The sequence below is a fragment of the Hippopotamus amphibius genome, chromosome 7 (genome assembly GCF_030028045.1).
Source record: "Hippopotamus amphibius kiboko isolate mHipAmp2 chromosome 7, mHipAmp2.hap2, whole genome shotgun sequence".
In the NCBI taxonomy this organism is placed as follows: Eukaryota; Metazoa; Chordata; class Mammalia; order Artiodactyla; family Hippopotamidae; genus Hippopotamus; species Hippopotamus amphibius.
The window spans coordinates 84,355,915-84,382,938 of NC_080192.1; the positions used below are offsets into that span (position 1 = coordinate 84,355,915).

The following is a 27,024-nucleotide window of genomic DNA, read 5'->3' on the forward strand; positions in this document are numbered from 1 at the left end:
TGGGGACCCTCAGTTTTAAAGTACACCAGTCGTACTGCTAGCTACAGTAGCCCTTAGCCTTTCTTAAGGATGCCGTCTTTGAAAAATTATGTGAAAAATGTGGGCTTTTTTCTGTAAAGGATACATACTTGTGCAGAGACTCTGTGGGCCCTAGGTGAAGAGTCCCTGGTCTGAGAGCAGATTTATCAACATACCGCTGCAGCATGTTGATCAACATACTGTTCTGTTTCATGTCTGAGAATGTCATAGTTTCAAAGGACCATAGAGATTGAAGCTGTCTGATAAACAAGAATCTCTGTCTCACAGTGTCCTTTTGTGGTCCCTGGCTAGGAATTGATGCTAAGTTTTTGTAACGGGAGGGTGAAAGGCAAGTTCAGTATTGCAGAAGGGCTGTTCTCTGGATCAGCATCATCCAATAGAAATAAAATGTGACCTGTGTGTGTAATTGAGGTTTCTAGTAGTCACATATAAAAATAAAAGGAAACAGGTGAAAAAAGAGAAACAGATGAAGTTAATTTTAATAATCTATTCAGCTTAACCCATTATGTCCAGAATACCATTTCAACTTCTCATCAGAATAAAAAATTAATAATGAGATATTTTCCCCTTTGCTTTGGGGTTTGTTTTTGTTTTTGTTTTTGTTTTGTATTAAGTCTTCAAAACCCAGTGTGTATTTTTACACTTGTAGCACATCTCAGTTTGGACTGGTTGCACTTCAGGTGCTTCATAGCCAAGTGTGGCTGGACTGCCGTATTGGACAGCACCAGTTGGTACATAGCATGCTCCATGATTTGCTTACTCTATCAGTTCCTTTAGCCAGAAGTCCTTCTTTATAGACCAGGGCATATTATATGAAGAGTTCCTTTTCTCCCCATCTTTTGCCTTTCTGTTGTTTTTGTTGGTGGTTTTTCAGCCAATAGAAATTGTCTTAGGTTCCTACAAGGTTATTTATGCAGAGGATAACAGGTTTAATTTAATTTTATCTATTATTATGCTTGGATATACAGAAAATTGGATGTAATTCTAGTTGCCTGTCATCCTTGGCAATTGTTAACTTTCCTTGTAGGGTCTCATCACGTTTGGGTTTGCATTAGTTTTGTATTTATACTAATCTTTGCTTATGATTTAATTTTTTTCAGTTGTTGCAAATGCATGGATATTTTGCTAAACCATTTAGTATTCCAAGTATGGTTATGGCAGCACTTTTTAAATACCTTTTTAATTTATAGCCATTAAATTTGTAGTATTTTTTTCAATGATCAGTAAGTAAAAGCAAGATTTTTGTTGTTGTTGTTATTAAGTAGATTCTGTGTCCACTAAGGGTTTTTGATAGAATATTACCTCAGGCTTCTAATTCTAATTCATGGTTATGAGCTGTGTCCAAATCAAAGTATGTGTTTTTGCTAGCATGCTATTTTAACCTAAAGATTAAGTTCCATGATTTTTATTTTTGGTTAGAATATTGATATTAATTAATTCTTAACACTTTGTCAATTTTTTTTTTAACTTATAGTGGACGAGAAGAAAAAGCCCGAAGATCTTCTCTCAGATGACGATGTTCTCATTGTGTATGAGCTAACCCCGACCCCTGAGCAAAAAGCTCTTGCAAGCAAGCTTCAGCTTCCTCCCACTTTCTTCTGCTATAAGAACAGGCCAGACTACATCAGTGAGGAGGAGGAGGAGGATGGTAAGTCTTTTGTTGCTTTAAAGCATGCTGTTCATGCTCATGCTAGTGAACGGGGGTGATGAAACTGTTTTCAGCCTGCCTCCTAGAGCCCACTGCTGCTGCCCTGTAGATCGATACTGATCCTAAATGTATGTGTGAACAATCAGTGGATGTCATGATTGAAAGAGCTGAATTCATCCCTAGGTGGCTGCCATGAACAAGGCAAGCATTTTGAGGGACTGAAAGCAATTCTAATTTCCCTGGAGTCTCAGAGGGGTGGGTGAGCCATGAGACAGACCAGGGTCTGATTAGGGAAAGCTGTATGGGTCGTTCCTGTGTTTTCAAGCAGGAGAGTTACGTGGTCAGAATAATTTCAGTAGGGCAGTTGGGTAGTGGTATGGAGGACTGGGTTGTGGGAAGTGGAGATAGGAAGGGGAGCTAAAATGTCAGAGCAGCTCAGACAAGGCATTCAGGGTATAGAATTGGCAAAATTGGTTGCTATTTGGATGTGGGGAGTAAGGGAAAGTGTGAAGTTGGAGATACTTTTCTTAGATTCCTGGCTGGAAAATCTCCTGAAATTTACTACAAGTTCTTTTATTTAATAAAATAAATTATACTTTAAGATGAAGATTTCGACACAGCTGTCAAGAAGCTTAATGGAAAACTATATCTGGAGGACTCAGAAAAATGTAGACTGTTAGAAGAAAATCTAACAGGTATGTAACATTAAAATTACTAGTTACAATGTTTTCTTAAAACCTTCTGTTTAAAAGGAATCCCAATATGGTCACCTCTGTAATTACCAGTTTTGCCATTGTGATTTACAGTATTTAAAAATAAGGCGAAGTGAAAAACATTGTGCTCCTGATGGTGCTTGTTCTCCGTCAGCATCCAAGATCTTATTATTTGGGTCTGTAATCAGTAGATGACATTGAGGGCTGTTGTTGTGGAGTAGTTGGACTTCATCTACTTTTATTTTAACTTTCTTTCTCTTGCATTGTATGGGATTTTCAGATAATGAGAAAGAATGTGTTATTGTTTGGGAAAAGAAACCAACAGTTGAAGAGAAGGCAAAAGCAGATATCTTGAAGCTTCCACCTACATTTTTTTGTGGAGTCTGCAGTGACACTGATGAGGACAACGGAAATGGGGAAGACTTTCAGTCGGAGCTTCAAAAAGTTCAAGAAGCTCAAGTAAGACTGTCTCTGTGTGTTCCTTCTGGCTCAGTTGCCTATTTATTTATTTAGGCTGTGTTGGGGTCTTCGTTGCTGCTCTCAGGCTTTCTCTAGTTGCGGTGAGCAGGGGCTGCTCTTCGTTGTGTTGTGCAGGCTTATCATTGCGGTGGCTTCTCTTGTTGTGGAGCACAGGCTCTCGGCACACGGGCTTCAGTACTTGCAGTGCACAGGCTCAATAGTTGTGTCTCGTGGGCTTAGTTGCTCCGTGGCATGTGGGATCTTCCTGGACCATGGATCAAACCCGTGTCTCCTGCATTAGAAGGCTGATTCTTAACCACTGCACCACCAGGGAAGTCCCTCAGTTGCCTTTGTTGATGCAATAAACTAGAGAATTCTTACCACATGTTAATAATGGGGTGCATCTGGCAATTGGGTTGGGCATCTTGGTCAGCTCTGGCCAGAGGAGGAGTTACTGTGTTCTACACAGAGGACCAGAAGGGCCCACTCCTGTCACCGCTGTGTGTGTGCTGGGTTTGGGGAGTCAGGGCGGTAGCATGGATGATGCAGATGTCCCTAAGAAGGTCTGTCGCCATACCAAGAACGTTATTAAATAGTTCATTTTTCGTGCAAGTTAGTTGATTCTGGAGTGGGCAGAGTGGATAGGAAATAACAGCATTTGAAACCTACTTTCCGTGACCTATGTTGTATACCTTGCTTTTGTTAATAACTTCATGATTTGATTACTCTCAAGTGTAGTAGTTTTAATAGCTGTCAACACCTTGGTGTCTTGATGTGTATTCCACAGAAACTAGAAGACAAGGTCCCTATCTAGTAATTGTTTACAGTCTAATTTTGACATATTCAGAATGGTTCCTTGCCCCTCAAGAAATACTGTTTTTTAAAAATTGTTGGTAAGTTGATTAAAATGAAATAGAGTCCTGGAGTTAGTTATGAATGCAGTGTTTTATTTAAAGGATATATGGGTAGAGAGAGATGTGGCCCAACACATGGCCCGAGTCTGTAGATTTACTACCCTTCACCGTCTGTCTAATTCTGAGGAGTCTAGCTGGCCTGCTTTTTTAGCTGTCCACCTAGGATATACCGGCTATTCCATAGGCTCAGGCTTATTCACCCATGCACGTATAGCTACTGGCCATCAGCTGATATAAAGACATCACTTTGTTTGTAACCAAATAGATTTATTTGTGGAAGTCCTATCTGAAGTTTTTCCATCAGTGGCCTTGCTACGCTAAATCTAGAGTATATTTTAAATCACTCAGCAGTTTTCCTGAACTCAGTGGAAGTACACAATATGCAGTTTCTGTTAATCATCTTCTCTAATTGCTGCTGCTGGAGGCTTTAGCGTGCAGTTTTTCATTCAGTAAATACAGTACAGTCGTATTAATATGAAGTTGGGTTACACAGATTGAAACAATGCGATTTAAATTTGGCCTTATGTATTTAAAATTTATTTCAAAACTTATAGAACTGAAAAATAATCTCAGTGCTGATGCATGGACTGAATTGTACATTTATTCTTTTCCCACCTGTGGTACACATAGGACTTGGTGTCTTTTGTCAGTGTTTTGTGAACTGTGCTGTTTATAGGTGTTGAAAGGTCTTATTTGAGTGACTATTGTGTTATCATTGTTATAACTTAAAATCTTTTTATAAAATATCCTGTAACACCATTATAATGTTCATTAAGTAGCGGTCCTAGGGGCTGTCCAGAAATACCTTTGGCATAGAAATTAAACGTGGTAAGTCACTATAAGGGTTGGAAAAAAATTGCCAAAATGAATTGTAATTTTGGAGGAGAGCACCCTTTGATACACAGATGAAACAGTACTAACAACCATTAAAGCTAAAATATGCTGTGTATTGGATATGGATTTACATCCTGTTGGGATGCGTCCTTCCTGCTTTACACTGTCTGATTCATCTTGAACTATGCTGGATCTTCATATATGCATCCCTGGCATAAAACGCCTAAGTGTACGGTATTTCTAAGTGCTTACTATGAGCTAGCACCATGCTGAGGATTGGGGATACAGTATTTGATTTGTCCACAAGAGTTTTTCATTCATGGACTCTGAAGTGGAGAATGTGTTAGGAGCTGAATTAAGATACTCCCCTCCTCTGAGTAATCTAGCCTACATTTTGGGGGTAACGTATTGTGATACAATTTACCCATTTTAAAATGTACAACTCAGTAGTTTTTAGTGTGTTCGCCACAGTCAGTTTTAGAACATTTTCATCATCCTAAGAAGAAGCTCCTTTACTCTCTAGCAGTTGCCACCCTTCCCCATTTCCACCCATCTCCTCTAGGTCTGAATAACCACTGATGTACCTTTTCTGTCTGTAGATTTTTCTGACATTTCATATGAACAAATTATAATAATATGTGGTCCTTTGTGTATGCTTTCTTTTACTAAGTTTTTGAGGTATATCTATATTGTAGTATTTATTTGTATATGATTCCATTTTATGGCCAAATAATCTTCCAGTGTATCAATGTACCACGTTTTATTTATCCATTCATCTGTCAGTGGCCATTTGGGTTGTTTCTTCTTTTTGGCTATTATGAATAATACTGCTGTGATAGCCTAAATCATTTGACAGGCACAGAATGGATTATCTTTTCCTTGTGCTTCAGTCATTAAGAAATAATAACTTTTTCGTTTGTATTTTTAAAGTTTACATAAGTGCAATTCACTTTCTGTTGTGTCTGTTTTCTGTGAATTCTTACACGTGCCTGGATTCTTGTAACCCCACCACAGGCAGTGCACAGAATAGTTCCAACACTCCAAAGAGTTCCTTCCTACCGTCCCTCTCAGTTCAGTTCCCCTCCAGAACCTCTGCCAACTGCTGATCTGTTTTTGCCTTTTCCAGACTAGTGTGAATGGAATCATACAGTATGTAACCTTTACAGCTTTTTTTGCTCAGCATAATGCCTTTGAGATTTGGCCCAGTTACTCTGTGTAGGGAAGTGTGTTCCTTTCTGTCACTGGGTGGTATTCCCTTGTGAGGAAGTACATTCATTACCATTAATCCTTGAAAAATGTTGTTTTCAGTTTATTTTGCTCTCTTTCTAATTTCTTAAGGTGGAAGCTTAAATTACTGATTTAAGACAATTCTTCATTTCTAATACACATTTTAAGTTTCTCCCTAACAGCTGTTTAGCTCTATCCTACAAGTTTTAATAGGTGGTATTTTCATTTTCATTCAGTTCAAAGTACTTATTTTCCTTGAGACATTCTTTTCCATATATGCATTAGATAGAAGTATGTTTCTTCCAAATATTTGGCGATTTTCCAGATATCATTGTTACTGATTTCTGGTTTAATTCCCTTATTGTCTACGAACGTATTTTGAACAACTTCAGTTCTTGTAGAATTAATGAGGGCTGTCTTGGTGGCGTGTTCATTGTAAACTTGAGAAGAATGTGGAGTCTGCTGATTTTGCATGGAAAACAGGTTTTTAAATAGATCATCAGTTGATATTGTGCTGTATAAGTCCAGTGTATTCTTGCTGATTTTCTTCTGCTTGTCCTATTGATTATTAAGAGGGATGTTGGCAAGCGTGTCTGTTTCTCCTGTCAGTTTTTGCTTCAAGTACTTTGTTAGGGAGTGTTCCCTCTGCTTCTGTTTTCTGGAGTACATTGTGGAAATTGGTAATATTTCTTTCTTAAATGTTTGATAGAATTTACCACTGAAACCATCTGGGCCTGGTACATACTTTTTTTTTTAAGGATATTAATTGATGATACATTTTCTTTAATAAATATAGGCCTATTCATATTATCTATTTCACTTTTGTTAGGTTGTGTCTTTTGAGGAGTTGGTTGGTCCATTTCATCTACATTATCAAATTTGTGGGCATAATGGTGTTCGTTTCGTGAAGTGTGTGAAGTTCATTAAAATTTATTACCCATTTAATGTCCATGGATCAGTGTTGATAGCTCCTGATTCATTTCTGATGTTGGTAATTTATGTCATCTGTTTTGTTTTCATGGTGAGCTTGGCTAGAAGTTTATCAAATTTTATTGGCCTTTTCAAAGAATCTGTCCTTTATTGTTAATTTTTTCTCTATTAATTTCCTGTTTTATTGATTCCTGCTCTGCTTTTCTTTATTTCTTTAGTTCTTTGTGCTTTCCGTTTATACTGCTTTTCCTTCTCTAGTTTCTTAAGGTGAAAGTTTATCAATTTTAGATCTTCTTTTTAGTATGTGTATTCAGTACTGCGAAGTTCCCCTTCCTTGCTTTTGTTGCATTCCACAAATTTTGGTAAGTTGTAGTTTCATTTTTATTTCGTTCAAAGTATTTTTAATTTGTCCAGAGACTTTTTGATGTGAATTATTAAAAGTGTGTTGTTTAATTTCCAGATATTTGGAGATTTTTTCTACCCATATTTCTGTTAGTGATTTGTTGTTTAATTCCATTATGGACTGAGAGTATACTTTGTATGATTTCTCTTCTCTTAAATTTGCTGAAGTTTGTTTTATGGCCTAGAACGTGGTCTTCATAAATGTTCCATGTGTGCTTCAGAAGAACATGTATTCTGCTGCAGTTGGATGAAGCATTCTGTAAATTTTTTTATTTGTTATTGTATCTTTTCAGTTGTAAATTCCCATTGGATTTTCTTTTATACTTTATAATATTTTGCCTGACACCTGTGTTATCATTTGTTTTAAGAGTACTTGTTCTTACTTGGAACATTGTTAACAGTTTTTCAGAATTTTTCTGATCATTCAATACATGGATCATTTCATGACATTCCCCATCCTCAGCCAAAGAGAGTTGACTTCTCTTGGAACCTTTTCCATCTGTGCCATCGGCAGCTGCAATTTTTTGAACATCTCTAGTACCCTGGCTAGGATATGGGTTGGTGGGTAGGGGTAGGAAAAACCCACAAGGTTCTTACCACCAGACCCTCAGGTGTTGAGAGTGTTGTTGTTGTTGTTGTTTCCCCACGTTAAAAACAGAAGTTTACTGTAAGTACATCTAATGAGATGGCTCTTCACAGGGGGGATGTTTATGGTGTCTTGATTGAAAGTGAATTTGGTAAGGCCAGAATTTCAAATGGTCACTTTGCCTGTCTCTCCAGTAGTCTTTACAGCTGGGGACCATACACCATCGTGAGGGGCTTTCTTTTTCTGTAAAACTGGAGGTCAGTCAGAGAAAATCTCCGATCTCTTGCCACTATCCAGCAGCTCTGGCTAGAAACCCTCTTCTTCCAGGTTCAGTACTTTCTTGTTGTGACAATCCCTGTAGGCCGGTAGGAAGCAGGTCAGCAAAGGGGCCCCAGGTATGACCTCACCTTTTTCCTCCTCCCCAGCGGTCCCCATGGCTCAGCCTAGTCCGTTTCCAGAAGCCGTCTTTGCCCTGGGGGTCTCACAGGAGGTTGTGTCCTATCAGTCTGTGCTTGCAGAAGCAGTCCAGGAGGTAGGGGCCAGCCTCATTGGCTGGGGACAGGCAGCTTCAGATGATGGGCCACAGGGCCTGGAGGTGCACCCGCGCCCCAGTAGTGCCAGCACATCTGGTGGCAGTGCCCCAGCAGCGTGCATGGGGGCACGTGGCTCAGCACCACCAGAAGCAGCTTGGGTGGCAGTCAACTTAGGCCAGGACCTCCTCGGGTTCTGGCTATGGCACGGGAACCCCAACGGGCCGCCCCGTGGAGGCTGAGCTGTTCGTGGTCTCATCATCAGGCCTGGCTTGCCACCTGCATCTCAGCCAGTGCTCTTCACAGGTGGGCCTTCACATTGCTTCATGTCTTGAGATTCTTAATCCTCCTGCTTTCATCCGCTTTTCAGAGGCTTCTTATAGTCACTTTATCTGTTTCAGTCCAGTTCAGTTGTAGGTGCTGGGAGAGATAGGAGGGCGGGTGGAATGGGAGAGAAAAAAATGTGCTTACTCTGTTTTGTCCAAAACTCCCAAGTCCTCAATTTCTTTTAAAATAGGGTATATGATCCTTTTGGTCAATCAGTACTTAATGGCATCGTTATTTGTTACTTCCTCTTTGCAGAAATCCCAGAATGAGGACATAACTAGCACAGCTGACAGTGTGTGTATAGATGGCACTAAAGTGACTGTACCATTTTTGTGTAAATCTGAAGAACCAGAGTTTACTACCAAATCTATCAGTTCACCACCTGTTTCTTCTGGAACTGTTGACAAACCTGTGGATTTATCTACTAGAAAGGAAAATGATACAGATTCTACAAGCCAAGGTACAATTTGACATATGTTTATAAAAACCTAGGAATGTGTTACATAAGGTACACCTGTGGTTTTGAGAAGGTAGACTTTTAAATGTAGATCTGGAAACTCCCTTTCTTTGAACAAATTTTGAGATGTATAAAGGGGCATGAGATATTTTGCTTTAAAAAATCTTTTTTAGATATTTCCTAAATCCTGCATTTGAATGAATGTTTTAGATTTTATTAGACTGTAAAGCAGAAACTGTATAGTTCTCTATCTGACTTAGTATAGATCTACATCTCATTTTTAAAAAGTGCTTTTGGGTATCCTTTTGGTGTATTGTTCATTGAGAATAGTACCTGAAAACTTAATTAAGCAGCTCAGAACTTGCATGTCTTTTATAAGTTTTCTTCAGAGAAATAACCAGATTACAGATGCTCTCCACCCCATCCCTCTCAGTAGTACAGCAGGTCCTACCTCTGTTCTCTTTGGGTCCTGGGTATAGCTTTGATGTTCAACGTATATTAAAATGAAATATTAATTTGCCCTTTTCCTTTTGCCAGTGGAAAGCAAAACAGTTTCATTTGGATTTGGAAGTAGCACAGGGCTGTCATTTGCAGACTTGGCCTCCAGTAATTCTGGGGATTTTGCTTTTGGTTCGAAAGGTAAGATCTGGAGCAGAGATTTTAATGATTGTGTTACAGAAGTAGGCACACCTGGAGGAGCAAGCCCTTTGTTGCAGTGTTGTTACTTACCTAGCCATTTCTTTCCCCAGCCCTACCCTCTAGCTGTCTAGTGTTTGTTTTAATAAAGGAAGGACCTCTATTTTACTGTTATTTTTGCTATTATTAACATAACCATAAGAATTTTCTCTTAATTCATTGTAACTCATGGTGCTAGTCTTCCCCATCCTGAAATGCAGAACTGTCACTTCAGTTTTGGAATAACCTTGGGATTGGTGCATTGTTCTTTTAGTTAAACTTTTGATTTACTAATATTTTAAGATCTGTGCATCTGTAATTTTTAAGGAGATTTTGCAGTTTTCTGTTTTTGCAATAAATTGTGCTTTTTAATATGAGGGTTGTGCTAATTTATAACTGGTGAGCTTTGTTCCCATCTTCTCCAGTGTTTTTTCTATTTTTGGTCCATTTGGGTATCCTTTGTAGAAAGTAATCCTTTTCCTTGATTGTTTAAAGTTTATTGGCATATTTTCTCATTCTTAAAATGTCTTTCACATATCTGATTATAGCACCACCTAAATTGAACAAGATGCTTAATTTGTGTAGTAAATTTTATTGAAGATATATACTTACATGATTAATTCAGAATAGTGTTCTTCCCTCTCACATATTTTTACTTGTTTCACAGTTCCTGTCATTTATGGAAACACATATAAAACTTTAAAAAATTACCTTCAGATATTGTGTTATGTTGGAATTCATAGCTTCACTGATGTCAAGTTGCTTTATTTTTAATTTATTTAAGTAGCCTGAGGTCACAGGATCATAGGTCAGCAAATGAAGCAGTCTAGTGGGTATAATTATCCATAAAGAAAAAGTCAAATAACAGTGGATACTTGTGTTGCTTGATACCTTTTTCAAAGTACTCCATCAGTACTGTACGGTGAACTGTGAGGTAGGCAAGACTCCCAAATCCTGTGTGGGAGGCTTGTCCTGAGCATTACTTGCTGACCTTCACTCCTTTTTCAGTGAAATTATTCACCGAGCTCTTTTTTAAACTACATTTCTTATTTTGTTTTGTTCTTAGATCTGATGGGAACTTGTGCTTTGTCTTTTCAAAGAAGTAGCTTTTGGTTTTATCAGTTCTCCTTTTGCTTATGTTTTTTATTTATCTTCAGATTTTGTCATTACTTTGCTTTAAATTATCATTAGTTTTCTTATGTGTTGAATGCCTGCTTTATTTAATTTAGATTGTGCTTAATAAGCACAGACTAGCATTTTGAAACTAAATCCCCTGCAATCAACTTCATAGGTTTTCATGGGGAATTTTCACACTTGTAAATTTTTTAATACTTTAGAATTTCAGTCTTGCCTTCTTTGATTAAGAGCTTGTAGGATTTAATTTTCTTTTTTTAAAGGTCATCAATTTCACCAGAATAGTATTTTGTTGTTGTTGTTGTTTAAACTTATTTCAGGCCTTTTGTGGACCTTTTTATTCTAAACTTTTTGTTTTGGTTTGTTTTAAGCTCCGAGGAGTTTTCCTTTTCCTTTTCCCCTCTATTACATGTTATTTCTGTGGTGATTACATTTTCTTCATCTGTTCATTTTATCTTTGTTTCACTTTGTTTTCTTTTGTTCCTTTCTTCCCCCTATTTTCTCCTGAAAGTCCTCTTCACAATCAGGTCTGTCAGTCACTCTGTGTCTTTTGTGTAATATTTTATATGGAAACTAGGAGAAAATAAGGAACACCTGTTTATCTGCTGCTCCCCTTTGTCTGTGATTGACATTTTATCCTATTTCCTTGAGATTTTGTAATGTTTTCATTAAACCTGGACACAGAGTGGAAGCTGCCTAGGTACTATTACCTGGAATACAGTTATTGTTGATATTGATTATTGACGTGCATATCTTTATACTTTTACTGTATAGATTCTTTCTCTTGTCCCTTTAGAGCAGTGGTTTTCAACTCTTGGCTTCATATTAGAATTTCTTGGGAGCTTTTTAAAGAAAACAAAAAAATAGTTATTTTGGGCTTCTCTGGGCGTGGGGTCCAGGCATTGGTATTTTACGGAAGCTCTTGGTGTGATTTTAATATGCACACAGTGTTAAGAACCATTGCTTTAGAGGAATTTTGAGACTCTCTGCCATACCTCTCAGGCTGCTGGGTTAATTTAAACATTTCTTCTGCTTGGGAGTTCCTGAACCAGTTATTTTCAAGCCCTACACCTGTGTATCATCTAGATCTGTGGTTACCATTCTCAGGAAGCCTCCACACAACCTGAGATTGTGCTTTTCTTGTTTCAGAGCATTCTTTTGCTGTATCTTCTTAAGAATTTCTTTCTTTCTTTCTTTTTTTTTTTCTTCTGTTTTTTTCTTCACATTAAACCTGGCTTAGAAGGAATTACTGTTTTAGACACTCATTTTGTTCTTTCTTCAAGGTGCTGATCTTTTAACTGATCCATGACATTTTTGCCTTCTGAGTTTTTGCATTAGGTGTAGGATTACTGATGAGGAGTTGAGAGATTTCTTCCGTCTAAGATAGTGGGGAATGTATTAGCAGGCTGGGTCCTCTCATTTGATAGGCGGATGAAGAAGCTTTTAGTTTTCACCTTCTCCAGGTGTAAAGGAGAGTAAAAGTCTTTGTTCCTCTGCGTGGGAGTGGGGAGCCGTTTCACCCCTACATTAAGCCTAGTGTTGCTTGAGGACAGTTGGGGGGGGTCAGTGAGCTTCTCCCAACACTGCCAGTGCCCCCTGGCCAAGAAGTTTAAGCTCCCGCTCTAGTTACCTTAGGAAGTTGAGGTAGAGATGTTACAAACCTGTTTTGTGTGCTTTGGCTAATTTAGAAGTAGCAGATGTGGCCTCTTTGAGAACATTTTTACATTCAAAAGTTATATTTTTCATGTGTTAGAATGTTTTATGAAATAAACTACCTTTGGAGCTGAGCTGAGTTGTCCAAAGTATGTACTTTTAATTAAGAACCTGCTTCATAACTGAAAGTTCTTGTGTAGTTTACTATCATGAAGACCTAAGTATCTGTATATCCAGGCATAGACATTACTAAATGTCCTGTATGCTCGCCACATGAGATTAACTTGACAGAAGAACACAGTTGTAATCATTTTTATTAGAAGTGTGTCACATTGTCCAGTCTAATTTCATTGGAAATTAGATTCATTCATTAAGTAATCTAATGGGAATTAAAAGCTGATTAAGATAGATACCACTATTTAAATACCCTAATTTATTCATCAGATAAAAATTTCCAGTGGGCAAATACTGGAGCAGCTGTGTTCGGAGCACAGTCAGCCAGTAAAGTTGGTGAAGACGAAGATGGTAGTGATGAAGAGGTAGTTCATAATGAAGATATCCATTTTGAACCAATAGTGTCATTACCAGAGGTAAATATTAAAGAGTGAAAACCTTACTAATAACTTCACATTTTTTCCCAAGAACTTTTATTGAGATACAATTGACATACAATAAACTGCATATATTTAAAGTGTACAATTTGGTATTTTTTTTTATTAGTAATGTGTATATGGCAATCTCAATCTCCCAATCCATCCCCACCCCCCCTTCCCCCATTGGTGTCCATGTTTGTTCTTTATACATCTGTGTGTCTATTCCTGCCTTGCAAACCAGTTGATTTGTACCATTTTTCTAGATTCCGCATATATGTGTTGATATACGATATTTGTTTTCCTGACTTACTTCACTCTGCATGACAGTCTCTAGGTCCATCCATGTCTCTAAAAATGTCCCAGTTTTGTTCCTTCTTATGGCTGAATAATATTCCATTGTGTATATGTACCACGTCTTCTTTATCTGTTCATCTGTTGATGGACATTTAGGTTGCTTCCATGACCCTGTGTATTGTAAATAGTGCTGCAGTGAACATTGGGGTGCATGTGTCTTTTTGAATTATGGTTTTCTCTGGGTATATGCCCAGTAGTGGGATTGCTGGGTCATATGGGAACTCTATATTTAGTTTTTTTAAGGAACCTCCATACTGTTCTCCGTAGTGGCTGTATTTTACATTCCCATGAACAGTGCAAGAGGGTTCCCTTTTCTCCACACCTTCTCCAGCATTTATTGTTTGTAGATTTTCTGATGATGCCCAATAACTTCACATTTTAACTTTAAAACTTGACATGGGGCTTGATTTGTAGGGCTGGTCTTGTTTGCATTTCTTTCAGAACATTGACCATTTCAAATGGAAGCTCTTTATTAGACGTTCAGCCTTTAAGTTTAAATTGTCTTTTTTAAAAAATCTACATACAAATGTTATTTGGTAAATTCTATATGAAATTGTTGGGAAGAACTTAATTTTTTATGTTTGATTTCAATAACTAATTCTAGGGGCAAAAAAAACCCATCTAATCTCACACTTGCCACAGTCCTTTCAATGAAAAGTAAATTGTGCTTTTTCTGGATAAGAGTGTTGTTTTAGGCAAATTACTTTTATCAGTTTCAACCTCAATCAGTAGATAATATTTCTCTTTAAGAACAAGCATTTTTTTGAAACCTCTCCTGTAAAAGAATGCATTTAATTTCCAATACGAGGAACAATGCTACGTAAGAGGAAAATGTGTAATGACAAATTTTTCCAGTCTTATCCAAATCAGTTGTATTTGTAACCCTGGGATGTTAACAATTTTCAAATTCTGTTCATGCCAGTGTCTAAAGGAATTTGGATCTTTGGAATTTGTTATGGAATATTTTATAAGCAGCAGCTTATAGATCATTTCATCTCCTGTCACAGGTAGAAGTAAAATCTGGAGAAGAAGATGAAGAAATTTTATTTAAAGAGAGAGCCAAACTTTACAGGTGGGATCGAGAGGCCAGTCAGTGGAAGGAGCGTGGGGTTGGAGACATGAAGATCCTCTGGCACACAATGAAGAATTACTACCGGGTCCTGATGAGAAGAGACCAGGTGTTCAAAGTGTGTGCAAACCATGTCATCACCAAAACAATGGAATTGAAACCCTTGAATGTTTCCAACAATGCTTTAGTTTGGACTGCCTCAGATTATGCTGGTGAGTCCTACACTGAAATGCTACTTTCTGGTTTTGGGATTTTTCTAAAATTGATCACAAGTATATAAAACATTTTATAAAAGTTATTATAATACTAAGGTCACTGTGTTGTTTGTTGTTTAATAGATGGAGAAGCCAAAGTGGAACAGCTTGCAGTGAGATTTAAAACTAAAGAAATGGCTGATTGTTTTAAGAAAACATTTGAAGAATGTCAACAGAATTTATTCAAACTCCAGAAAGGACAGGTATCACTGACAGGAGAGTTATCAAAGGAGACAAATCCTGTGGTGTTTTTTGATGTTTGTGCAGATGATGAGCCTTTAGGACGTATAACCATGGAATTATTTTCAAACATTGTTCCTCAAACTGCTGAGAACTTCAGAGCACTGTGCACTGGAGAGAAGGGCTTCGGTTTCAAGAACTCCATGTTTCACAGAGTAATTCCAGATTTTGTTTGCCAGGCAAGTCTTAACTGTACATCACAGTGGGTGTCTAGAAAAGTGCAGCACACCAACTTGGGAAATTTGGGTGTTTCTCCTTAAAATTCTTCAGCTTTACATCATACCTCCAGCTTCTATCCCCACAAGAACTTTCAGCCTGAAACCGTTCATATTTCTGATGCCTTGAACCTGCTAGAAATCAAGGGTGGGAAAAAAGATCTTGTCTTTCACAAATGGGATATTTCTTAGTTTTCAGACTACATTCTCAAAGAAGCTGGGTATTTAGGAACTACCCTTATAGTTAGTTCTGTATGTATTTTAACATTTTATTTGCGATTTCCTGTTAATTGAAATCTTTTTTTCAGGGGGGAGATATCACCAACCATGATGGAACAGGAGGACGGTCCATTTATGGAGATAAATTTGAAGATGAAAATTTTGATGTGAAACATACTGGTCCTGGCTTACTATCGATGGTGAATCGAGGCCAGAATACCAATAATTCTCAATTCTTCATAACACTGAAAAAAGCAGAATGTTTGGACTTTAAGAATGTAGTATTTGGGTTTGTTAAAGATGGCATGGATACTGTGAAAAAGATTGAATCATTTGGTTCTCCTAAAGGATCTGTTAGTCGAAGAATTATTATCACAGAATGCGGTCAGATATAAATCATTGTTTTTCATAGTAAATTTTACCTGTATAAACAGTTGAATTGAAGCCTAGCTGTTTTGACAACATGGTAATTATGTTCAGCTTTTGAAAATGGACGTTTCCAATGTATAAATGTAAAATTGCAGCTTATAGCTGTTGTCACTTTTTAATGTTATAATTGACCTTGCATGGTGTGAAATAAAAGTTTAAACACTGGTGTATTTCAGGTGTACTTGTGTTTATGTACTCCTGACATATTTGTATTAAAATGGAATAATACTAATCTTGTTAAAAGCAATAGACCTTCTCAAACTATTGAAGGAATATGATATATGCAATTTAATTTTAGTTCCTTTGAAGATACTAGACTTCCTGCATGGATATAGTTACTGTTTGAATAAAGGGACCATGACTTGGATAATTTTTATTTTAGATTTGGAATATATTTGGTAACTTTAACTATTGGTATGCTCATTTATGAAGAGATTCACTTGTGAATGGGTAGAGCCACAGAGGGTAGAGACTTAACCAAAGTGCTCTTCTATAAATTCTTGCACCTCCTGTATAGTTAAATTAACTTTTAAGCAGAATACCTTCTTTCCTTAAAATATGTAGCTTCCTGTGCCCTTTCAAAGGTATTAATTTTTACATTTTAAGTAAGTTGAGTATATAGATTTTTTCAAAAAGTCATCTGTTTCTACTACCTCAAACTGCATTTGGTTCTGATAGAACTTGAATTTTTCATTGCAGTTATTGTGATAAAGTTTGAGTATTTTAAAAAGGTCTATACCATGTTCTTTGGTTAAAGATTTGCTTTATACTAGATTGTTGCAGTACGTTTTTCTGGTGAATTTTGTAGCAAAAATAAAGTGATGATTGTTAACAGCCATGACATTTAAAACATTCATTACTTGTGCATCTAGTTGTTTTTTTCATTCTGGAAACAAAGTAGGGATAATTAAAGATCTGTAAACTCAAACTGCCACCTAATTTCCAGAGCTCCAAAGGAAAGGACTGTTTTCAAGTTGGGCATACACTGAAAACTTACTTGGAAATGGGTAGTGTCAAAAGTTCCACGAAAAAGGGGGACGTTCTCATCAGCCTACTCAGTGTAGAACCACTGAGAACCCCGTGAGAGCGCATTTTGCAGATTCCAACCACTGCCAGCGGTGCCTTCCGCCCTCGTTCTTCCCCGTGGAGTCGCCTCATTTTGTGTAGTGACAGTCGCGCTGTTTGGGGTTTTGAAACAAGCTGTCATGGGACAGCACCTGCTCACCGACCGTGGGGGAGGGGGTGGTGTCACGTGGGGTCCGCGTGTCGGGCGCGGTGGACCTTCCCGACCCTCCCAGAGAAGGGGAGCGAGAGAGGCAGCGCGAGCGGGCGGCTGCCACGAAGACCCAGCTTCTCGGCGGGGACACTAGTGGCTGTCACGGTTCAGGGTGAAGGCGGGCGCCCCTGAGGGATTCCAGGCTGCGGAGGGGACCCGGAGACGCAACTGTGGGCTCACAGGCTTGGGAAAGAATACTTTGGCTGAAACCGACTTCTCCAGGATTAGTGTCTCACAGCTGCTTCAGAAGGGCTGGAGCGCTATATGAGAAAGCCCCGCCCGAACGGCGCTTCAGCCCAACCCCGGCGGAACACGCGCGACCCTCGGGAAATAAAGGACTAGAAAGGAGAGTAAGAGAGTCCCGCGCGCCGGCCGGCACTGCGCCCCCAAGGCCCCTGACCATGGACAGAAGCCAGCTGCTGGGCCCAGCCAAGTCCGCCGACGGAACGCCGGGGGCTGGGGGGGGGGGGGGGGCGTGCGCGCGCCGTGACGCGCAGCCGCTGCGCCCACCCCACAGCAGGTCAGAGTGATGTTGCTGCGGAGACGACGGCGGCTGCTGAGACGACGGCGGCCGCGGCGCGACTCAGCGTCCTGCCGGGGGCGGGGCGCGCCGTGCGTCACGGCGCACATCCACAGCGTTCGCCCCGCCCCTCGCCGTTGCCAGGGAGACGACGGCCGCCGCGGCAATGGAGCTGAGGGTGGTGAAGCCACCAGGGCAGGATCTGGTGGTGGAGCGCCTCAAAAGCCGTTATGGCCTGGGGGCCAGCTGCCCCGTCGAGGTGAGATCCCGTCCTGCCTGTCGGCCCGTGCCAAATCCGCGAGTCGCCGGATCTGCGGGTCGGAGCGTGGGCGCGAGGCGGGGCCCCTGGCGGCGGCGGTAGCGGGGTGCGTGCACGTACCCGGCGTGCGTGTGCGTGTGCGTGCGGGGAGCGGGCTCCTGGCAGCCACTGCACGCCGGAGGAGCCGCGCGTGTCACCGTGCAGAGCCGTGGCTGGCGTTCCGGGCTGTGACTTGCGTGCGGGTCGGAACCGCCTCGGTCCCGGCCCAGAGCGGCGAGTCCGAACCTGTTTCACGCCGAAAGGTGCGGGTGCGCGGCCGGGTGGATCCGCGGTGGCCGCCTTTGTGCGCGGATCCGGCGCGTGTGCCGGGTTGGTCGGGAGGGGGCGTTGCGCGGGGACGGGGACCGGGACCGGGGTGAGGCCGGCCCGCGCCCGCCTCGGGTCACTGCTCTGTTCTTTTCCAGCTCGGGCGCCGGCGGCCGGACGTGGCGGAGCGGCGGCGGCGGCCTCCCCGCACCCTAGGTAGGGCGGGGCCGGATGTCCGCGCGCTGGGGAGGCCCTCGCTTTTTCTCTCAAAGCAGCAGATGTCGTTTATTGCACGATGTTTATTACTTGAAATGCATAAAGGGGAGATATAAAGTGCTGAACGTTCGGGATGTCGTGACGAGGTGGGAGGAGGGCTGTTTCTGAACACTTGGGAAATTGGCATGCTGTCTGCGGTCCTTAGGTTCCGACCCATAGAACAGGGTTAGAGGCACCTGCTCTGTGTGCTTCCCCGCGTCGTTGCCAGCATCACATGCGGTGTTGGGGGGGGTGGGGTGGGGATGAACATAAGTGTTATTTAAAAACAGATTTGATGCCTGTGTTCTGCAAGTTAGCATTAGGGAGAGACACACACACACGAATCTCCATGTAGCTTTGCTCTCCTATCTTTCTGAGGCGAGATGACGTCGTTGGGTATCAGACCTTAGTGAGCAGCCTCTGCCGTCTTTTTTCCTGTTCACAGAGGACCTGGATATCTACTCATGTGGAGATAAGGGTGGTCCTTCGTTGAGATGGTACTTTCACGAGAGGAAGCGCGACTCTGCATCCCCCCGTGGTGCCCTCAAGCGCGGGACTGTGAATTGGCAAGGTACCCTGAGTCCTGCTGGGGCCCCCTTACCGGGCATTTAGGGAAACTAAGGAGGGGGAAGGGCTACCTGTGTCTTTGCTTTTCTCTGGGAGGAGGCGTGGGCTGCCTGCAGTCTGCTATGTAGTTGGAGAGAGTGGGTGATTGTTACTGAATCTGATAAAAGCGCAGAGGTAGCATCGTCTTTGCGGGCATAATGCGAGGTTACTTACACGGTATGATAGATAGCTATTCATTCAGGATCCAAATAAAGACCTTGCTCCTTTTTTTTTTTCTTTTTTTTTTTTTTAAATAAGGAACTAGGATAAAAATGACTACAAGTTTGTTAGGCGGCAGTCTGTCTGGTGGTGTGGTAAGCACTGTTTTAGGTAGAAGAGAGATGGAAGAAGTCAGCCTGGGGAGTTGGTATCAACACCTAACAGTATGTATATGATGTGGTGCTGGGCTAGGAGTCAGCAGTTATTGTAGAGGAGATTTTACTCCGGGTGAAACCAGTGTGAAAACAATGGAAGCTAAGGTGAAATAAAGTTCTAAGTTGAATACTGTTAATGCCAAAAATATGTGGCAGAAGGAAGTGCTAAGGTATCAAGAGGGAGCAAACATTTTGAAATAACATTAAACCATAAAGATGTGTACATATACAAAATGAAATGAGGTAATTGAGAGAAAAAAAAGAAAATTGTGCCTAAAATATCTGTTATTAATGTGATTGATATTTTGGAGCTTGAATTGCTTCATTCTCTAATTAATTGAATTAATCCACGTGAAGCACTTAGAACAGCGTTCAGTACATAGAAAAGCACTCAGATGCGTCACTGTTATCATCGTTACTGTTATTGCTGTTTTCTTTGGTGCTCACAAAGTCACCTAGTTGATCTGGAGTCAAGTTTTGGATATGGGGTAGATCGAATATAGAGGAAGGAAACAGAAAATTCCTGGAAGTTAATTTTGAATTCATGGAAATCATTTTCTTATATTTAACTGATAGTTTTGTCATATTTATAGTAAGTGGTCTGGGTATGATTTCAAGTTACAAGTTGAAGCTTTTGAACTGTGAAACTTTTATAACAGTGGACAGTTTTTCCACATTCCCTAGTTGTGGTCTAGTGTGGAGTCATTGAGCCGCTCAACACAGGTCACATGTGTCTATTGAGTCCTTGAGATGGGGCTGGTCTGAATTGAAATGTGCTGACAGTGTAAAATAAAATACACACTGAATTTTAAAGGTGGGTAAAAGAATGTAAAGTATCTTATTTTTAAATATTGATTGTATGTTAAAATGATAATCTTTTAGATATACTGGGTTAAATATAATATATTAAAATTTCAAGTCTTTTTATGTTTTTACTGCGGCTGTTAGAATTTTGTTTTATTTTATTTTTTTCTTTCTGGCAGTGCCACGCGGCTTGCAGGATCTTAGTTCCCTGACCAGGGATTAAACTCAGGCCCTCAGCAGTGAGAGCATGGAGTCCTAACCATTGGACTGCCAGGGAATTCTCAAAAATTTTAAATTGTCTTTTGTGAATTGCAGTATATTCCCTTTGAACAGCACTGCTGTGGAAATGTCAATGTTCAGATGATCTTTTTGGAGAGAACATTTGGGATTCTAGTTCTGCTTCAGCTTTTGCTAGTTATATCACCTGTCAGTTATTTAACTTTAGGGTTAAGTCTCCTCACCCTAAACTCTAGTTCTCTTAGCTACAATTAGAGACAGCAGTGCCTGTTAGATCAGCAGTATCCAGGGCCAGAAGGAGGAGTGTGGCAGGTAGAGCGTCTGCAGGGGGTGCAGTTTGCAGTTGAGCCTGTTTGAATGTGTAGACAGATCTTTGTAGTGAGTTTTCAGCATCAGTGACTGGTACTTTTTTTGCATTTTTAAAAATGTTTACTTGTTACATTTTCTCAACTGTTATGCTGCTAATATTTGAAAAGCAGTCTCCTCTTTAAATGCTGTAGAAATCTTCCAGAATGCTGTGATAGAATTTTTTTTAAAGCCTAGATGATGAACTGGATTCTTTTCAAGACTTGAAACAACGGGAAACAGAAGAAGAGTTCATTGGGAATGATCATAGAGTTAGTACCTCCAAAATAAACAAGCAGTCTTTTAAAGAGATAGACAGAGGTAAGAGAAATACTCATTTTAGAAGAATCGTTTAAACAGTAACTGTCAAGTAAGACACATGAAGCTTACCCCATGGTAACAACACTGGTTCTCAGGGGTCTGTATTTCTGTGTCCTGGATTTTTGTAAGCCATGAGGTGGTTACTGTGCTTGTCATTAAGTTAAAGGAGAAAGGAAAAATAAACTGCATGATTTTCCCGTAGAATTTCTACACTCTCAAAGCTTATCAAAATAACTTAATAATCAACTGAACATTTTTGTAATTTCTTCTGTTGTTTTCCATGTTAGTATTTGTCAGGAATTGAGATTGTGGTAGTAGGCCTTAAACATTTTAGGAGAATAGTCTAGATCCCTTGAGTTCTGGCTTCCTTTGGCCCTGAGCCGGTAGTTGCTCTCTGTGTTCCTGGCCACCTATCCTACTTTTGTCAGGATTTCAGGAAAAGAGGCAACCAGGGGTGACGCCCTCCCATCTTGGCTGCAGGACTGGCTTCCCCGTGGGAGCCTCTGTGTTTCCTCGGCACAGAGAGCATTTGCTTCTCTGTCCCCCTCATGGTTCACCTCAGCGTGGGAGGAAAGTGAACAGTAATTCTGCGGGCTTCTGTTTCTTGCAGTGTGGTGAATTTTCCCACTGATAACAGTTGGAAATCCAAGATAACCTATTAAAAAAAAGTTGAGTGTGTTTAAAAGTTGAGAGAACTAAGGAGTATTTAGGCTGAGACTGGTGGGACGGGAGCCTGGAGGGGCAGGCGGAGCGCTGAGGGTGTCTTACCCTTGAAGGGTCTTTGCTGAGTGAGGGAACGGAAATGTTTTCCTTTTTAAAAATTCCCATTTTTTATCTTGGTTCCCCCAGTCTGCAAGGTGGGGAGTACTGTGGGACACGCTCTCAGCTGGAGGGCAGTGCAAATGAAAACCACTGTGCTTGGTATCAGCAGAGCCTGTGTTTTGACAGTGCAGTGTTGGCAGAGAAGCTGCCAATGGGGGAGTGGGTTAACTTTGGGAACGAGTTGGCATCACTAGTGCAGTTGAACCTGCACATGTACCCTGCGATTCTGCAGTGTTGCTGCTAGTCGTGTACCCTAGAAGAGCTCTCACCACAGGCGCCAGGAGCCAGGTACAAGGCCACCTGGCCTCTGGACAGCACAGCTCAGATGTCCACGCACGAGAACCGCACAGGGTGAAGCAGTGGAGATTGGTGGACCTGCTGCCATCATTAACATGAGAATGTGTTATTTAACAGGGGAGGTTATAGAGGTTATGTAATTATGTGATTATTTACTTACAGACATTATATGAAGTTTAAAAACAGGCAAAACAAATAATTAAACATAAGTAGTAAGAGTTGAAAACAAGTGAAGCAGTGATAACACTGTATTTGGGTTAGTGGTTAATTTGGTGTAAGGGAGAGAAGGGAATGTATTCAGGGGTTTCAGAGGTAACTTTCCATTTCTTGGCCTAGGCAGTTAATCCATGGGTGTTTTTGTGGACACAGTTTTGAAATAATTTCAGATTTACAGAGAAGTTTCACAAAGACCACAAAGAATTCCTGTATGGCCTTCGCCCAAATTTTCTAAATGTTAACTGTTTGCTGTATCGTTCTTTATACATATAGTACTTGAAACTTTTTAACAATACTGTGAGGATATTTAAAACTATAAATTAAGTTTTTAATTTAAATTTTATTTTCTTAGCAGTTGCCTGGCCAACTAATTTGGCCTTAGATTCAAGGAATTGGACTGACTGTTATAGTGATGCCAGTGACTCTCCTTTGAAACGTGTCAGCTCCCCAGTGTCCAGAGCCTCAAACAAGCAGGGTGTGCTTCCACGTCAGGTCAGCCAGATCTACGATGAGTTACTCCAAATACACCAGAAACTGCAGGTGAGGGCTCAGTCTGAACTGAGGATCCAGAAATGTTTCTGTTATAAACATCCAGCGTTTAGAAAACATGAACATAGGTGTTTCATTTTAATTGTTTTAGATAAGTGTTTACATCTCATCCTTACTGAAGAAATAAAACAGAATTTGTTGGTAAAGTATGTTGTTTGAAGTAGGTGTTCTAGATCCATTGTTTTAAATACTTATGTGTAAGAAGTTCATCTGTTGGCTCTCACCAGAATTCCGTTCAGAACAGTAGCCTTTATCTTCATTGTCTCTAAAGGATGTAATTCATGTATTTATCAAGCATTCACTAAGTGGGAGTACAGAAGGAAGCAAAAGTATATGTAATAACAATTTCTGTTTGAAATTCTTCTAGTTGGAAATACGTTTTTATACATGTGAAATAAACATTTTTTAAAAGCCAGTATCATTTTGTCTAAATAATTCAAATTATAATTACTATAGCATTTCAGAAGATTATTTTGGTCTAAAATCACTGGGGGAAAGTTCAGGGAGCGACTTAGCCTGGTAACTTGATAGAGAGAGAGAAGTTAACAAGGAGAGGAGCGGAGAGGAGATGCTAACAGCTCAGGCCGAGGAGTGCTAGGTTGAAACCAGTGCATTAGGATGCCTTCGACTGTACTTTACAGGGTAAGAAAGAGTAATGGTTCCAAGCACCCATCTACAGCAAACACAATAAGGATATAAATATTTAATTAAAAAATGAAGTACAGTGGATTAATCTGGTTTAATTGATCTGTAGTTTAATCTGATTTTAAAAATTACTTTGTGGTCTTTTATTGTGTTGTCATTAAATACATTTTTGTTGTACTGGGTGATTTCATTCATTCAACAAATATTTAAACACCTGTTAATATGTTTTTTCATGTTAAGTGCTCAGTACATAGAAGTAAATAGAGTATATATGGTCCTTGCCGTGCGTAGTTTATTAGAAGTGATGTGAATGTGATTAGAAGTGATGCATATGTGATTAGAAGTGATGTATAATATAGTTACAATTTTACAGTTTTTAGTGAGTAATATAATATGAACACCTGTTTGGAGTGGATTGAGAGGCCAGGCAAGGTATGTCCAAGAAAATAACATTGAAGTCAAACGCTGAAGGTTGGGTAGCATATAGCCCAGTGAAAGAGGTCCATTGTAGACAGAACATTCAGGTATGAGAAGCCCCTGAGGCCTGGGAACACTCATTTCAAGGGAAATGTAGCAGGTGACTGCAGAGTTGCTTAAATAAGTGGATTGGAGGGGACAGGTGTGGAAGTTGGTAGCCCAGATAGGATGTTCTACTGCAGTGGTCCAGGTGAGGGATGATGGTGGCAGAAGAACAGAAGTGAGTAGATTGGAGGTTTATTTTGGACTTGGGGTGATAATATTGGATGTGGTGCGGAGAGAATAAGGTGTTGAGGATGATTCCTGCATTTCTGGTTTGTACCACTTGGAGGAAGAATGGACTTAGGGAGGAAGATCGAGATTTTCATCTGGAATGGATCAGGTTCGAGAGTTAAATGGAGATATAGTGAAAGCTGTTAAATGTATCAGACTGGCAGTCAGAAAATAGGTCTTGGCTGGGTCCCTAAGTGTGGGCATCATTTGCATAGAGATCCTAGGAGCTGCGGCCAGTAGGTGAGGTCTGGAGTGGGTGCAGTGTGAAGAGGTAGGAGCAGTGCCCTGGGTTAGGGTGAGGGCCCTGGGGGTGGAGGGGAGCCGGGGGACCCTAAACATAGTTAAGAGATGGGATCAGAAGGTCTTGGAGATTGTTTTGATTTAGGAGATGTGCCATAGGCTTGTAGTTCAGGGGGAACTACAGGCCCGTTTTTTGGCTGTTGGAAATGGGCTACTTTTTGCTGAGATAGGGAACAAAACTAGAGAAGGTGAGTATTAACTAATTCCATTTTTTTAAAAGTTCTGACTTTTTTTGCAGCAAATAATTTCTTCATTTTCTTTATTTTACTAGGTAACACTATTTTAGTGGGGGTTTTTTGTTTTTCATTTTTAATTTTTTGGCTGCACCACGCGGCATGTGGGATCTTATCATCCTCGACCAGAAATCGAACGCATGCCCTCAGCAGTGGAAGCATGGAGTCTTAACCACTGGACTGCCAGGGAAGTCCCTGTATATTAGGTTTTAAAAGTTTATAAAATACAATGCGTAGAAAAACATCAATTGTGTGCCCTTACCTGTATTTTATTATATTAACATTTTATTAATATTTCTGTTTGATATTTTTAAAGAAGTAAAGCGTTTCAGTCACAGTTGAAGCACCCGTCTCCCATCCCATTTCCTCTCTTCCCAGGGTTAAGCCCTCCTCTGAACCTAGTGTGGATGTTTCTGTCGTTTTAACTAAACCCTTTATGTATTCATGTGTATGTGTTGTTTGGAGTGATTTAAAATGTCACGTAGTGACATAGTGTGGATATCTCTTTGCAACTGCCTTGCTTCATTATTATTGCATTTTTGAGATTTACGTATGTGGGAAATGTAGATTTAGTTCATTCATTTTAATTGCCATTTTGCATTCCAGCCTATAAATCACCAGACTTTATTTCTGTGTAAATGCACAACAAGATGGAGTGTGCCCAGCAGACAACTTGCCTGCTCCCTCACTCGTGAGGCAGTAGCACAAGCACCACATGGTCCTCCAGCGGGGCAGCGCCTGCTCACTTACGTCCCATGATCCAATGGGTGTCTCAGTGATGTTGTAGTTTGTATTTTCTGCCTTCACATGTTGAGTTCATTAACTTGATTCTCTCTGAGCTCAGATACTAATGATAAAACCACATTTTTAAGCAAACCAGGATAGTAATCTGCAGTGCAAACAAAGATCTTGAGAGTATTCGAGGTGACAAGCCCGTGTCCAGGAATTCAGTTTCAATTCTCCAAAATTCTGTGGTTCTTTGTTAATCAAACCGCATAAACACCATGTTAGAATTTTTTGGCTTTCGTCATCTGCTAAGAGGAAAAGACTCCAACAAGTTTTTGCCCGCAGTTGACTGTGGGGAGTCTTAAAATGATTGTTGTAGAACCCATCCCTCTGCAGGCTTCATCCATCTGCCTCAGGAACTGCTGGGACTGAGGCCTTGCTGGATTTTCAGAGGGGAGGCTGGTCGTGTGCAGAAAGCTTTTGCATCCAGAACTGGTGGTCAGAAGAGAGCCTGAACCTGGGCCATCCCAGGAAAGGGAGGAGGAGGTGTACCTTCCTGGGGCCTGTCAGGCGATGCAGGAAGTGGCAGGTCGGGGTCTGATGAGAGCCAGCTTCCAGGTTTGTAGACAACATCTTTTTGCTGTGTCATCGCATGTTACAGGGGCCTCTGATTTTTTTTTAAAGCATGCAGTTCATTTATTTTTAGTATATTCAAAGAGTTACACCGGCCATCACCCTAGCCAATTTTAGACTACTTTCATTATCCCAGTAAGAAGCCTTCTTACCCTTTACATATCTCTCCTCATGTCTCTCTCTACTCACTTCAGCCTTAAACATCCACTAATCTATATTCTGTCTCTATGAAAATTTGCCTGTTTTGGACTTTTCATATAAATATGTAGTATGTTTCATATAAACATGAAGTAACTGGCTTTTTTCACTTAGCATGATATTTCCAAGGTTTATCCATGTTGCAGCATGTATCAGTACTTTGTTCCTTTTTGTTATTGAATAATATTCCATTATAAGGATATTCTGCATTTTCTTTATCCATTCATCAGTTGGTGGACATTCAGGTTGTTTCCACTTTTTGACCAACAAGACTAATGCGGCTCTGAACACTCGTGTTTGAGTTTTGTGTGGACATGTGCTTTCACCTCTCCTGGGTGTGCACCTGGGAGTAGAATTGCTGGGTCATATGCTAGCCCTGTGTGCGTCACTTTTTGAGGAACCGTCAAACTGTTTTTCAAAACGACTGCATCATTTTACATCCCTCCAGTGC

At 40.4% G+C, this 27,024-nt stretch overlaps 2 protein-coding genes across 15 annotated transcripts in view; both read left to right on the forward strand.

The window, feature by feature from the left end:
* The window catches only part of LOC130856437 (E3 SUMO-protein ligase RanBP2-like), a 56,022-nt gene extending 39,951 nt beyond the window's left edge, over window positions 1-16,071 (forward strand). For all 5 annotated transcript variants that reach the window (XM_057740700.1, XM_057740702.1, XM_057740705.1 and 2 more), the window contains 9 exons: window positions 1,514-1,687; window positions 2,290-2,382; window positions 2,681-2,859; window positions 8,865-9,069; window positions 9,604-9,705; window positions 12,973-13,118; window positions 14,483-14,756; window positions 14,883-15,217; window positions 15,562-16,071. In XM_057740700.1, coding sequence (XP_057596683.1) covers window positions 1,514-1,687; window positions 2,290-2,382; window positions 2,681-2,859; window positions 8,865-9,069; window positions 9,604-9,705; window positions 12,973-13,118; window positions 14,483-14,756; window positions 14,883-15,217; window positions 15,562-15,867 — 1,814 coding nt within the window. In that variant the 3' untranslated portion in view covers window positions 15,868-16,071. The remainder of the gene's footprint in view (window positions 1-1,513; window positions 1,688-2,289; window positions 2,383-2,680; window positions 2,860-8,864; window positions 9,070-9,603; window positions 9,706-12,972; window positions 13,119-14,482; window positions 14,757-14,882; window positions 15,218-15,561) is intronic.
* Window positions 16,072-17,842: 1,771 nt separating this feature from the next.
* The window catches only part of CCDC138 (coiled-coil domain containing 138), a 58,071-nt gene continuing 48,889 nt past the window's right edge, over window positions 17,843-27,024 (forward strand). For 3 of the 10 annotated variants that reach the window (XM_057741738.1, XM_057741740.1, XM_057741744.1), the window contains exons 1-5: window positions 17,843-17,956; window positions 18,421-18,478; window positions 18,963-19,088; window positions 21,082-21,204; window positions 22,892-23,079. In XM_057741738.1, coding sequence (XP_057597721.1) covers window positions 17,864-17,956; window positions 18,421-18,478; window positions 18,963-19,088; window positions 21,082-21,204; window positions 22,892-23,079 — 588 coding nt within the window. In that variant the 5' untranslated portion in view covers window positions 17,843-17,863. Of the gene's footprint in view, window positions 17,957-18,080; window positions 18,259-18,420; window positions 18,479-18,962; window positions 19,089-21,076; window positions 21,205-22,891; window positions 23,080-26,138; window positions 26,361-27,024 lie in introns of those variants that run through there. The other 7 variants (XM_057741739.1, XM_057741742.1, XM_057741741.1 and 4 more) reach the window with 7 other exon arrangements.